Raw genomic sequence first — 15,354 nt, 5'->3', positions numbered from 1 at the left:
ACCCCCTGAAATAGTACAAAAAGACACTTTAATACTCCAGACCAGAAGGAAAATGACAAGCACCCAGAAATCAATCTTGTCCTGAAGGCACAAAAATTTACACTCTAAATGAAAGACAACTCAAAATAGCTATCATTAAAAAACTCAATGAGGGGCCGGCCCGGTGGCACAGCGGTTAAGTTCGCACGTTCCGCTTCTCGGCGGCCCGGGGTTCGCTGGTTCGGATCCCGGGTGCAGACATGGCACTGCTTGGCAGCCATGATGTGGTAGGCGTCCCACGTATAAACTAGAGGAAGAGGGGCACGGATGTTAGCTCAGAGCCAGGCTTCCTCAGCAAAAAGAGGAGGACTGGCAGTAGTTAGCTGAGGGCTAATCTTCCTCCAAAAAAAAAAAAAAAATACTCAATGAGTTACAAGAAAACTTGGGAAAGCAGTTCAATGAAATCAGGAACAAAATTTAATGAACAGACAGAATTCTTCACAAAAGAGACTGAAACTATAAATAAAAACCCATCAGAAATGTTGGGGATGAAAGACACAATGAATGAGATAAAGAAAAATCTGGAGTCCTTGAATAAGAGGGCTGATTTATGGAACACAGAAGCAGCAGCTTGGGGGACAGAAATATAGAAATGCTTCAGAAGAAGGAGGCGGAACTATGATAAAAAAGAAATGAAAAAATTCTCCCAGAATCATCCGACTCAATTAGGAAATCCAACAGAAGGATTACAGATATGCCAGAGGAAGAAGGGAGAGAAAGGAACAGAAAGCTTGTTCAAAGAAATAATAGCTGAGAACTTCTCAAACCTGGGGAAGAAACTGGATTTACAAGTAAAAGAAGCTAACCAAGGGGCTGGCCCCATGGCTGAGTGGTTAATTTCACGCGCTTCGCTGCAGGCGGCCCCGTGTTTCATTGGTTCGAATCCTGGGCGTGGACATGGCACTGCTCACCAAAACCACGATGAGGCGGCGTCCCACATGCCACAAGTAGAAGGACCCACAACTAAGAATATACAACTATGTACCAGGGGGCTGTGGGGAGAAAAAGGAAAAAAATAAAATCTTTAAAAAAAAAGAAAAGCAGCTAACCGAACTCCTAATTGTATCAATGTAAAAACACCTTCTCTAAGGCATATGTTAGTGAAACTGGCAAAAGTAAATGACAAAGAAAAAATATTAAGGGTAGCAAGGCAGGAGAAAATAACCTACAAAGGAACCCCTAGCAGGCTTTCACCGAATTTCCCAGCAGAAACCTTACGGCTAGGAGAGAACAGAACAATATCCTCAAAATTCTGAAAAACAGAAACTTTCAGCCAAGAAGACTCTATCCATCGAAATTATCCTTCAGATATGATGGAGAAATAAAAACTTTCCCAGATAAACAAAAGCGGAGGGAGTTCATTGCCACAAGACTCCCTCATATCAGAAAGAAAAAGAAAGGGTTAAAAAAGCCTTGAGCAAAGAGATAAATAGGCAGACAAAATCAGAAAACTGCAGTTCTCTATCAGGACAGGATAGCAACCAATTATAATATTGAAGATAAAGGAAAGGAACACATCAAAAATAACCGTAATCTCATCATTTTAACCACAAACTCACATCAGAAAATGGAAGTTACGACAAAAGTAACTTAGAAGGGGATGAAGAAAGGAATGGAACCTGCTTTAGACTAAGGAAAGAAGAGGCCATCAGGAAATGGACTATCTCATCTATGAGATTTTTTAGATAAACCTCATGGCGACCACTAAACAAACAATCAGAACAGAGACACAAAGGATACATACGGAGAAAATCATTCTAGAGAACTACCAAACTAAACTGGCAGTCCGAAATACAAAGGACAAAAAACAAGGGAAATACAGAACGACCAGAAAACAAGTGATAAAATGGCAGCAGTAAAGACCTCATAGATCAATCATCACTCTAAATGTAAATGGATTGAATTCTCCAATCAAAAAAGAGAGAGTGTAGGCCCGGGCCAGTGGCTCAGCAGTTAAGTGCACATGCTCTGCTTTGGCGGTCCGGGGTGCGCCAGTTAGGATCCCAGGTGTGGACATGGCACAGCTTGGCAAGCCATGCTGTGGTAGGTGTCCCACATATAAAGTAGAGGAAGATGGGCATGGATGTTGGCTCAGGGCCAGTCTTCCTCAGCAAAAAGAGGAGGATTGGCAGCAGATGTTAGCTCAGGGCTAATCTTCCTCAAAAAAAAAAAAAAAAGAGAGAGAGAGAGTGGTGGGATGGATTAAAAAATAAAACCCAACATTATGCTGCCTCCAGGAAACAGATCTCAGCTCTAAAGACAAACAAAGGCTCAGAGTGAACTGATGGAAGATGAGACTCCAAGCTAATGGCAAACAAAAGAAGCAGGTGTTGCCATCCTTAGACAAAACCGACTTCAAGATTAAACAAGCAATGGAGTGACAGCAGCATCATGGTGGAGTGAGCTTGCCCAGCACTCTCTCCCCTCCAAGATACAACAAAAAGGAGCAACCCTATTCCAAAAGAAAATACCCTAAAAGCACAAAAATCCTCGGAGAGTGACGGCAGCCACACGACAGAGGGTGGAGAGGCTGGAGCCCTGCCTCAGAGGAGCTGGCACAGGGTAAGAGAGAACTCTGCTCCCTCCCCTAAAGACTGTGGTCACTGCCAGGGAGGCTCCGTGACAGAAGGCGTGGGGGAGGGGTTGCGTGTCTGTGGAATCACCCAGGACTCCCTAGGGCCCTTGCGGCCTAAAGGGAAGCCCTTTAACAGGGCAAAAGCTTTCACTCAGGGGTGACCTCATCAAGCCAAGACCACAGGAGCCCAGACAGCGAGAGCTGATCGGGAAACCCGGGACTGCACGCAGGAGAAAGTGCCCCTCCCCCGACCCGCACTGCGCTGGGCCAGCTCAGCTGAAGGTGGAGGGCTCAGAACACACGGCTCTCGACCCCCATCCATTGGCAACATGCTGTAACTGCAACAGAATACTATCACAATGGGAAAAAGACTCATCCTTCCAGCATCAGGCAATTCATCAAATCTCCAGACCAGAGAGAAAATAAGCACCCAGAATTCAGTCCTGAGGATGCAGAAATAAGTAAACTAAGCAACAATGAATTCAAAAGAGCTATTGTCAAAAAACTCAATGAGGTAAAAGAGAATATAGAGAAACAATTCAACGAGTTCAGGAGCTAGTCCACAAAACAGATTGAAACTATAAAGAAGAATCAATCAGAAATATTAGAGATGAAAGACACAATGGAAGCTATAAAACAAAATACAGATTCCCTGAATGCTCGTGTGGACACCACAGAGGAGCGACATGTTGAAATGCTCCAGACAGAGGAGGAGAGAGAACTGAGACTAAAAAGAAATGAAGAAAGTCTCCGAGAAATATCCAACTCAATGAGAAAATACAACATAAGAATTATAGGTATTGAAGAAGGTGAAGATAAGGAGAGTAGAGCAGAAAGCGTGCTCACAGAAATAACAGCAGACAACTTCCCAAATCTAGACAATGAGAGGGAAACGTGTCTGGAGGAAGTCTTCAGATCTCCTAGATGTGTCCAAGTAAAAAGACCTACTGCAAGGCATATAGTAGTAAAACTGGCAAAAATGAATGACAAAGAAAGAATACTCAGGGCAGCAAGGCAGAAGAAAATACCCTACAAAGGAACCCCTATCAGATAAGCAGACTTCTCTGCAGAAACCTTACAAGCTAGAAGAGAATGGAATGACATATCCAAAATTTTAAAAGATAAAAGTCTTCAGCCAAGTATACTCTAGCCAGCAAAAACATCCTTCAGATATGAGGGAGAAATTAAAACTTTCCCAGACAAACAATGCTAAGGGACTTCGTAGCCATGAGACCCACCCTCCCACACCAAGAAATCCTCAAGAAGGCCCTCATACCTGAAAAAATGACAAAGGGGAGAGAGGGGTCACAAAACACAGAGTAAGGAGACCAACAGATAGACAGGATCAGAACAGGATAGCAAATATTCAACTACAGCATTAGGCTAAAGGGAAGGAAAACACCAAAAACAAAGCCAATCTTGTCACTTGAACCACAAACTCATGACACAAGTTGGAATAAGATATGACAATAATAACTTAGGAGGCGAGGTGGAAAGGGACTGAATCAGTTTAGACCAAGGAAGGAAGAGGTCATCAGAAAAGGGACTATGTTATGCACAAGATTCTGAATACAAACTTCAGGGCAGCCACTAAACTAAAAAGCAGAACAGAGACACAAAAAAGAAATAAGGAAAAAACAAAGACACACAGCATAAAAAACGGCATAATTCAATGGGTAGACCAAAACACACAGGACGAGAAACAAAGGAAATGCAGGAAAACTGGAAAACGAGTGATATAATGACAGCATTAAGCCGTCATACATCAATAATCACCTTCAATGTAAATGGACTGAACTCTCCAATAAAAAGACGCAGAGTGGCAAGATGGATTAAAGAACAAGATCCAATAATTTGTCACCTCCACGAAACTCATCTCAGCTCCAATGACAAGGACAGGCTCAGAGTGAAGAGGTGGAAGACGAGACTCCAAGCTAACAGCAAACAAAAGAAAGCAGATGTCACAATACTTACATCAGACAAAGTAGACTTCAAGACAAGGCAGGTAAAGAGATACAAAGAGGGGCAGCATACAATGATCAAAGGGACACTCCATCAAGAAGAATAATAACGCTTATAAATATCTATGCACTCAACACAGGAGCAGCAAAGTTCATACAGCAACTGTCAACAAACCTAAAAGAAGATATTAAAAATAACACAAGGGAGGATGGAACACTTCCTAACACATTCTACGAGGCTAGCATCACTCTGATACCAAAGCCTGAAAGGGACAGCACAAAAAAGAACTACAGGCTAATATCGCTGATGAACATAGATGCAAAAATTCTCAACAAAATTTTGGCAACTTGAATTCAGCAATACGTCAAAAGGATCAAACATCATGATCAAGTGGGATTCCTACCAGGGACACAGGGATGGTTCAACATCCGCAAAGCAATCAATGTGATACACCACATCAACAAATTGAAGAATAAAAACCACATGATCATCTCAATAGATGCAGAGAAAGCACTTGACAAGATCCAACGGCCATTTATGATAAAAACTATGAAAAAAAATAGGGATACAAGGAAATTACCTCAACATAATAAAGGCCATATATGACAATCCACAGCCAATATCATACCCAATGGGCAAAAACTGAGCGCCATCCCCCTGAGAACAGGAACGAGACAAGGATGCCCACTATCATCACTCTTATTCAACATAGTACTGGAGGTTTTGGCCAGAGCAATTAGGCAAGAGAAAAGAATAAATGGAATCCAAATAGGGAGTGAAGAAGTGAAACTCTCGCTGTTTGCACACGACATGAGCTTGTATATAGAAAACCCCCCAAAACCCACTGGAAAACTAATACAAATAATTAACAACTACAGTAAATTTGCAGGGTACAGAGTCAACTTACAAAATTCAGTTGCTTTTCTATACTCCAACAACAAACTTACAGAAAGGAAACTCAAAAATATAATTCCATTTGCCAGTGTACCTAAAAAAATTAAGTACCTAGGAATAAATTTAACCAAGGAAGTGAAGGACTTATACAAAGAAAACTATAAGACATGAGTGAGAGAAATTGATAGTGACTTAAACAGATGTTAAGAGACTCCTTGCTCATGGATTGGAAGAATAAACATAGGTAAAACGTCCATACTACACAAAGCAATCTACAGATTCAATGCAATCCCTATCAGCATCCCACTGACATTCTTGACGGAAACAGAGCAAGGAATACTAAAATTCATATGGGGCAAAGATCTCGAATTGCTAAGGCAATCCTGAGAAAAAACAACAAAGCTGGAGGTATCACAATCCCTGACTTCAAAATGTACTACAAAGCCATAGTGACCAAAATGGCATGGTACTGGTACAAAAACTGGCACACAGATCAATGGAACAGAACTGAAAGCCCAGAAATAAAACCACACATCTATGGTCAGCTAATCTTTGACAAAGGTGCCAAGAACATACAATGGAGAAAAGACAGTCTCTTCACTACTCTCATGACTAGGTACTTAAGCAAAGAACTGGAAATCAATGATTCAGAGAGACTTATGTACCCCTATATTCCTTGCAGCATTATTCACAACAGCCAAGACACGGAAGCAAACCAAGTGCCCATCAACTGACAACTGGATAAAGATATCATATACGTACATACACACACACATATATATATATATTTATACACACACACACACACACACACAATGCAATACTACTCAGCCATAAAAAAAGACAAACTTGTCCCATTCACAACAACGTGGATGGAACTTGAGGGTGTTATGTTCAGCGAAATAAGCCAGACAGAGAAAGGCAAACACCATGTGATTTCACTCATACATGGAAGGTAAACACACGAACAAAGAGAACAGTTTACTGGTTACCAGAGGGGAAGAGGGGAGGGAGCTGGGCATAGGGGTAAAGGGGCACATTGATATGGTGACGAACAAATTATAACGGACCACTGACATTTCACAATGTTATAAACTCTTTTGACCTCAATTAGAAAAAAAGAGGAAGATTGGCGGCGGATGTTAGCTCTGGACGAATCTTCATCAGCAGAAAGAAATAAAAATAAAAAAACATAAACTAGAAATGTGGCTCAAGGCTGTGCACATCACCGAGTTCTCCAACTTCAGAGTAGGAACAAGGAAAAGATCACATAGCAAGCTGATAGGAACTAAGTAGAAATTACGTCTAACTAAAAGGAAAAGGCTGTCCATTTCTCACTCCTTCATGAATACGCCGACGTGGAAATCAGAACATATATCTCAGCCATATGTCTTTGTCTTATTTTTCTTCAAGACTGTACAGCATGAACACAGAAATGCTCAGCTGAAGAGTCTTTGAAAGACTTCTATTTGAGGAAACAGAACTATATTTTAGAAGCTTCTGCTGTGTTTGCGTTCTCAGGAAAATTCAGGAAACTGTTTGCTCTATGAAGCAAGAAATGAAAACTTGTATAAGTTGAGGGACTGAGATGTAAAGGGACAGGATGGCAAGGGAGAAATAGACAAAAAGATAAAGTATTTGGGAAAGAATAAAATTTCCCTTAAGATTACATGCAGCTTAGAAACAATGAAGATCAGTTTTTACATCACTGGGAATTGAATCAATGATGTTGAAACCATTTCAGAAAGAAGGAGATAAAGGAAAAGACAGAAAATAAGAAGAAGATTCCAGAGATGGAAAAAGATTTTCAACAGAAGAATGATTGGCATGTCTGAGGGAGAGAGCAGAGCAGATGAGAAAAATAATCTTTAAACACATCTCAGAGGAAACTTTCTTCAACTCAAGGAGGGCCCCGATCATCAAAAGGAACACATCAGATATGAGGCCAAATTGATGAGAAAAAAATATGACCATAACACATATTGAGAAAGTTTTGGAACTTCAAGAATAAATAAAATTCTCTAGGGATTTAGGAAGAAAGAGAAAAAAAGGTCACATTGGAATTAGACTGCTCATCTGCAATTCTAGGATACATGGAGCAATGTGTGTGGACAGAGACAAGGGACAAAACTGTGTGAGATAAGCATTTGATACCCAATTTCTCACCCACGAGCGAAGACAAAAACAAAAAGATTTACACTAATGTGCAAAGACTCCCAAGATACACTATTCCATCTAGCAACAATACTAGAAACACAGTTAAAAGATGAGTCAGACTCAGAAAAAATATGAGCAACACGTAAAATAGACAAATGGTTAATATCCACACTGAAGAAGGAGCTCCCAAAACCCAACTAAGAAATTGCTAAGGGGTAGGAATAAATAATTGACTGAGAAAGAAATACAGATGACCAATAGGCAGCAAGGACACAATCCATCAATTAAAAATGAAACTGGTATCGAAATACCATCGGATCAAGAAAACAACAGGAAGAACATCACGTGTGGGAAAGGCCTGTGAAAATCAATACCGGGAAGAACTCTGGGAGAGCCTTCAGGGTCTGGAAGATCAAGACAGCTCCCCGAATCCAAAACTCTCCACAGTCATACAATCGACCTCCTCCAAATCATACAGTCAACAAGGAGAACCAACGAAGCCACATAGAAGCAAGCCTGTAGTGTCACAAGATGACCAAGACGACCATAACCTTCAAATGACCTGCAAGTTCAGAAAGAAATGCCAACTTCCAGCCCAGCTCCGACCACGACTGAAAGCCTTTGGCAGAGTGGAGGATTACACGGTTTAAGACTCCATGGAGGAATCAGATAAAACACATCAAACCACCCTCAAAAGAGGAAGTCCAACACTACCTGCTGAAATAGGCAACACAGGCGAAGGACTCGGTAGTCCTGGGCACTGGCCACGAGCACGCTGCTGCAAGGGGAAAGGCTCTGGAGGTGTCAGCCTTGGAGAAGCACTGCTTCCAAGGGAGAACCAGAAATTGGCAAAAGAGGCAGTGCTCCTCCCAGACGGGGCCATAAGGAAAGAAGATGGAAGGAAAGAAAAAAGGAATAGGAAGGATTTTGCACAAAGGAAAGAGAAACAAAATATACCCCTTAATTCCCGATTGCGGTATGTTTAAAGAAACTGCGCTTCACCATCCTGACAGAAGTGGGCTCTCTCACACTAGGAACCCTGTCCATACAACATCCAGGAACAGGAAAAAAAAAATTCCATACAAAGTTACTGTAAGAAGAAAACAAACTGAATCATAACATTTCAGTCGTTCAAAATTTCTCCTCTGCTCCTCCAAAAACATGAAGGAGAAAAAATACAGCACAACACTCCACATTTAATTATTTCAAACACGCATTGGAATATGTTAAAAAGAGAAAAACAAACATCTAGAATTAGAAAGCCACATATTAAGGCAGAAACGGACACAGCACAGAAATACCGTGAGATCCGATCAATTTCTTTTAAAAGACAACAACAAATAAACTAAAACTAGAAGGTGCCTTAACAGTCCCGTACAAGAGGGAGAGCTGCACTCCTCAGAACCCATCGAGACCAACGACACTATCTTCTTCACGTCTGTCCTTCCAGCAAGACTTGGTTCCAAGGAGCCAAGACCACGGGTGCCGCTTCAGCGCCCGACTCCCGGGCACCGCATCCCCGGGCTGGGCCCGTGCCAGGCACACACCGCACGTTCGATGAACGTGAGCGCACGAAGAGACCCCTCGGTCCGCGCGCCGCACAGCTGTCGCGCGACCTGACGGGCACCTCTTGGCGCACAAGCCTATTCCTCAGATACAGGCTGGGCTCGCCTCACCTCCCACCAGCCCCCAGGCCCACGCCCCACGCCCCCAGGTACCTCTCCCAGATGGAATCCTCTTCGCAGGCGCCCTGATCGTCCGTGTCTGGTGAGGAGGAAGACCCGGAGCTGAAGGAGGGCCTCCTCAGGCTAGCGGCCGTGGCTGTGGAGGGCCCGGGCTGCTGCGCCCAGCGGGGACACGGAGCAGCGTCCACGGACGCCGGGGGAACGGACGAGCCCGGCCCGGGAGAGAGCAGCAGAGCGCGGCCGGACTCCGCCGGGCTCGGGTCTGGGCAGGCAGGCGCGGCTCGCCGACGCCTCCCCGGACGGCGGCCCAGCAGCCGTGCGTGCCGCCGCCCAGAGGCTCCCTGGCCGCTGCCCCGCCCCCCCCCTCAGGCAGTGGACTGCGGACAGGGACAGGGACACCCTCCTGGGAGAACTCCTGGGGCCCCGCCCACACACTCGCTCTCGGGGAACTGCAGCCTCCTCGGGTCTGACTTGAATGCCACACCGGAAACCATGCAACGTCTAGAAGAAAACATAGGCAGTATGCCCTTTGACAGCAGTCTTAGCAGCCTATTTTCAAGTACCATGTCTGACTGGGCAATGGAAACAAAGTACAAAATGAACAAACGGGACTACATCAAAGTGAAAAAAAATCTTCTGCACGGCAAAGGAAACCATCCACAAAACCAAAACACAACCTAACAACTGGGAGAAGATACTTGCAAACCATATATCGGATAAGGGGTTTATATCCAAAACACAGAAAGAACTCCGACAGCTCAACAACAACAAAAAATCAACAACCCGATTAAAAAGACGGGCAAAAGATCTGAGCAGTGACTTCTCCAAAGAAGGTATACGGGTGGCCAACAGGCATATGGAAAGGGGCTCAACATCATTAGCGATCAGAGGAAGGCAAATCAAAACTACAAGGAGAGGTCACCTTCCTCTGGTCAGAATGGCTCTAATTAACAAGACAGGAGACAAGTGTCAGAGAGGATGTGGAGAGAAGGGAACTCTCCTACACTGCTGGTGGGAGTGCAGACTGGTGCAGCCACTATGGAAAGCCGTATGGAGTATCCTCAGAAAACTAAGAATACATCTACCATATGTATGATCCAGCTAGCCCACTGCTGGGTATTTATCCAAAGAACTGGAAAACACCAATGCAGAAAGACACATGCACCCCTAGGTTCACTGCAGCATTATTCACAACAGCCAAAACTTGGAAGCAACCTAGGTGCCCATCAAGGGAAGTATGGACAGAGAAGATGTGGTGTGTATACACAATGGAATGCTACTCGGCCCTAAGAAACGATGAGATCCGGCCATTTGTGACAACGTGGATGGACCTTGAGGGTATTATGCGAAGTGAAATAAATCAGAGGGAGAAAGTCAAACACCGTGTGATCTCACTCATGAGTACATGATAAAAACAATGACGAACACGCACAGAGCAACGGAGATTGGATTGGTGGTTACCGTAGGGGGAGGGGGGAGGGGAGAGAGCCAAAGGGGCGATGAGGCTCACATGTGAGGTGACGAACTATAATTAGTTTTTGGGCGGTGAACACGACGTAATCTACACAGAATTCGAAATGTATTACAACGTACCTCTGGAAAGCTATGTGATGTTAGAATCCACTGTCACTGCAATAAAGTAAAATAAAATAAAATAAAACAAAATAAAATAAAGAAGTGTAGGAGCCTCAAGAGGCTAACAGGCTTTTGCAAAGTTATTCTAGGGATTTTTACGGCTTGGCTCAGGGCGGCAGACACCAGCCTGAGACACAGCTGTGACATAGCCACGAATTTCAACTCGACTATATTCCGACTGGAGGGAAGTCAAAACTACTGTAATCATAATTTATTGAAGGCTTCGCTTTGTGCCAGATCCTGCGCCGACTGCTTTGCACCAACTGTCTTGTTTAATCCTCACATCCAAAAGGTAGGTTACCGTTATTCTCCCCATTGTAAAGGTGAGGAGAGGAGGCGGAAGCAGAAAGATGGCAACCTGCCTGGAATTCACAGAAGGATTCTCTAGGTAATGACATGACTTTTGGACAAGACTTAAAGGTTTAACACATGACAGTGAAGACGCAGATCCCAGTATCACAGAACGTGAAAAACACTGAGTCCTGCCAAATGGATTAAAACACTAACTATGGATCCTCACAATCTCTTGGCCTGTTTTCTCAGGTGAGGGAAAACCCGGTGTGGAAAACCGTTGAGGAGATGTCTGCAGATGAGGACTATGGCTGGTCTTTAAAGCCGGGAACTATCCCAGTAGATTCTGAGTCAGTGGGTCCAGAGTAGGCCTCGAGCGTCTCCGTTCTTTGACAGAGCCCCACAGGCTACACTCCCGTGCCCTTGGAGTTGGGAAGTACCGTCAGGCGCTACATCAGGACGTTTCAGTCAACAACGGGGGTCCCAAAAGATTAGTCCCATAGAGCCAAGGTGTGTAGGAGGCTCTGCCATCTAGGTTTATGAACTCCGTGGTGCTTGCACGCTCACGAGATTGCCTGACCGTGACGCACTCCTCAGAACCTAGCCCCACTGTTAAGCAAAGCATGACTGCACTGCCTTAGATTCTCCACGGTTCCGGACCCTGCACGGTTTAGATGACTGCACACGCAGAGGGCACCGCGTCTGAGGCAGAGAGCGGCTGGAGTCACAAAAGCTCTCGACAGAGAGTCAAGGAAAGGCGTGCTCTGCTTACACGACTCTCTACTTTTCTCTGGGTCTGAACTATTTTACAGCTAATCTACTTTTTTTAACCGAGCAGCTTTGCCAAGAAAACGTTACCAACAAATACCAGCCAAACCAATATAAGCGATACCTATTAAATAAGCCTGACCCTACTAGGCTACTGACAAGGCTTTTATTTCCCTGGGATAATCTGGACAGCATTTGATTCTGTTACCAAGAGCAGCCAAGTCGAGGGAGATTATTTCTAATTCCACAGTGCCACAGATGCGGTCAGTAGCAACTGCAAGCTGGAAAGGAAACAAAGCCGGGTGTAATCCATTCCAGTTCACACGTTGCACGAGGGACAGCCTCCAAGCCTTGAATACTTATGTATGCATTTATCCATTTATTTAATCAACCACTACTAACGCCTACTGAAGGCCAGACACTGCTCTAAGTACTTTACGGACATGAAATAGCCTCTAACCTTTACACTCACCTATGGAGTGTGTGTTATAATCATCCCCGTTTTACAGATCAGGAAACTGACACACAGAATGGTACAGTAACTTGCCCAAGTTCACACAGCCCGTAGGTGGAAGAGCTAGGACCCATGTGACAGAGTCTGGCTCCAGAGTCCACGTGCTGAATCACCACGCTTAGTCTCCGAAAACCTATAGAAAGCGCCAGCCTTAATTGAAAAGTTTGGTTTTCCCCACCCTACAGTCCCTACGCGGCCCCAGTCTCCAGGGCATGCTTTCAGCTCCTCTGACAGGCCATGCTCCTCCCTTGCCCTGTCCCAACACTCTCCCGCACAAGTCCTCCTTTGCTTTTAGGCATCTGCTCTCAGCTTAAACATCACTGCCTAAGTCACAAAGTCTAACAGTAAATGCCGTATTTCTCAGCACTCAACACAGAATTGCTTTTACGTATCTCCTAGGTAATTAGTTGCTGCCTATCTGTCCTTTCCAACTAGGCTGCGAGGTCCAGTACGTCAAACACCCTGTCAGTCTTGCCCACCAAGTGTCCAGACCACTGAACACGCACCGACCCGAGGAAAGGAAGTCCCAAAGTCAACTCTCCAGACTTTCTGTGGAAGGAGGGAACGAACGGAGCACCCTCCAGCCTCACGCTTTCTTTGCCAGACTTTCAAGTGTGGGACACACACCTGTGCTCACAATGCTCCCCGGACAGCCCCCACTGCACCCCTAACAGGTAGACTTCTGCCCAGTCAAGGCCTTTGGAAAGCACTGGCTCTGCACACGAATATTATGCGGCCCTCGACAGGCCACTTCCCCTGAACCGGCCTGAGCTTCAGGGCCACGACAGGCTTCGTGAAAACCCCAACGGAACGTAGCCTCGAAAAGAGGGAGACCTGCACCCCTCAGAACGCATCGAGACCAGTGTCGTTACCGTTGTCGCGTCTGGCCTTCCAAGAAGCCAAGACCACGGGCGCCGCTTCAGCGCCCGACTCCCGGGCACCGCATCCCCAGGCTGGCCCCTGGGCAGGTGCCCGGCACACACCGCCCGTTCCACGAACGCGTGAAGCGCACGAAGAGACCCCCTCGCTGCCCGCGCCGCGCAGCTGTCCCGCGGCCTGACGGGCACCTCTTGGCGCACAAGCCTATTCCTCAGGGACACGCTCGCCTCCCACCAGCCCCCAGGCCCACGCCCCCAGGTACCTCTCCCAGACGGAATCCTCTTCGCAGGCGCCCTGGTCGTCCGTGTCCGGCAAGCAGGAAGAGCGGGAGCTGAAGGAGGGCCTCCTCAGGCTAGCGGCCGTGGCTGTGGAGGGCCCGGGCTGCTGTGCCCAGCGGGGACACGGAGCGGCGTCCAGGGACGCCGGGGGAACGGGCGAGCCCGGCCCAAGAGAGAGCAGCAGAGCGCGGCCGGACTCCGCCGGGCTGGGCTATGGGCAGGCAGGCGCGGCTGGCCCACGCCTCCCCGGAGGGCTGCCCAGCAGCCGTGCGCGCTCCCCGCGCGCGCGCCGCCGCCGCCCAGAGGCTCCCTGGCCGCTGCCCCGCCCCCCCCCTCAGGCGGTGGACTGTGGACAGGGACAGGGACACCCTCCTGGGAGAACTCCTGGGGCCCCGCCCACACGCTCGCTCTCGGGGAACTGCAGCCTCCTAGGGTCTGACTGCAATGCCACACCGGAAACCATGCAACGTCTAGAAGAAAACATAGGCAGTATGCCCTTTGACAGCAGTCTTAGCAGCCTACTTTCAAGTACCATGTCTGACTGGGCAATGGAAACAAAGTACAAAATGAACAAACGGGACTACATCAAAGTGAAAAAAAATCTTCTGCACGGCAAAGGAAACCATCCACAAAACCAAAACACAACCTAACAACTGGGAGAAGATACTTGCAAACCATATATCGGATAAGGGGTTTATATCCAAAACACAGAAAGAACTCCGACAGCTCAACAACAACAAAAAATCAACAACCCGATTAAAAAGACGGGCAAAAGATCTGAGCAGTGACTTCTCCAAAGAAGGTATACGGGTGGCCAACAGGCATATGGAAAGGGGCTCAACATCATTAGCGATCAGAGGAAGGCAAATCACAACTACAAGGAGAGGTCACCTTCCTCTGGTCAGAATGGCTCTAATTAACAAGACAGGAGACAAGTGTCAGAGAGGATGTGGAGAGCAGGGAACTCTCCAACACTGCTGGTGGGAGTGCAGACTGGTGCAGCCACTATGGAAAGCCGTATGGAGTATCCTCAGAAAACTAAGAATACATCTACCATATGTATGATCCAGCTAGCCCACTGCTGGGTATTTATCCAAAGAACTGGAAAACACCAATGCAGAAAGACACATGCACCCCTAGGTTCACTGCAGCATTATTCACAACAGCCAAAACTTGGAAGCAACCTAGGTGCCCATCAAGGGAAGTATGGACAGAGAAGATGTGGTGTGTATACACAATGGAATGCCACTCGGCCCTAAGAAACGATGAGATCCGGCCATTTGTGACAACGTGGATGGACCTTGAGGGTATTATGTGAAGTGAAATAAATCAGAGGGAGAAAGTCAAACACCGTGTGATCTCACTCATGAGTACATGATAAAAACAATGACGAACACGCACAGAGCAACGGAGATTGGATTGGTGGTTACAGTAGGGGGAGGGGGGGAGGGGAGAGAGCCAAAGGGGCGATGAGGCTCACATGTGAGGTGACGGACTATAATTAGTTTTTGGGCGGTGAACACGACGTAATCTACACAGAATTCGAAATGTATTACAACGTACCTCTGGAAAGCTACGTGATGTTAGAATCCACTGTCACTGCAATAAAGTAAAATAAAATAAAATAAAACAAAATAAAATAAAGAAGTGTAGGAGCCTCAAGAGGCTAACAGGCTT

General features: G+C 46.0%; 1 protein-coding gene across 16 annotated transcripts in view; it reads right to left on the bottom strand.

Annotated features, from left to right (window-relative positions):
* LOC138921502 (ATP-binding cassette sub-family D member 2-like) overlaps positions 1 to 15,354 on the bottom strand; it is a 51,717-nt gene that overhangs the window by 14,942 nt on the left and 21,421 nt on the right. For 9 of the 16 annotated variants that reach the window (XM_070255664.1, XM_070255668.1, XM_070255672.1 and 6 more), the window contains exon 8: positions 15,241 to 15,276. The exons of the other annotated variants lie outside the window; for them this stretch is intronic. In XM_070255664.1, coding sequence (XP_070111765.1) covers positions 15,274 to 15,276 — 3 coding nt within the window. In that variant the 3' untranslated portion in view covers positions 15,241 to 15,273. The remainder of the gene's footprint in view (positions 1 to 15,240; positions 15,277 to 15,354) is intronic. 16 annotated transcript variants of the gene reach the window in all.

Source organism: Equus caballus, chromosome 30, assembly GCF_041296265.1.
Source record: "Equus caballus isolate H_3958 breed thoroughbred chromosome 30, TB-T2T, whole genome shotgun sequence".
NCBI classification, from domain to species: domain Eukaryota; kingdom Metazoa; phylum Chordata; class Mammalia; order Perissodactyla; family Equidae; genus Equus; species Equus caballus.
This window is presented reverse-complemented; position numbering and strand designations above follow the sequence as displayed.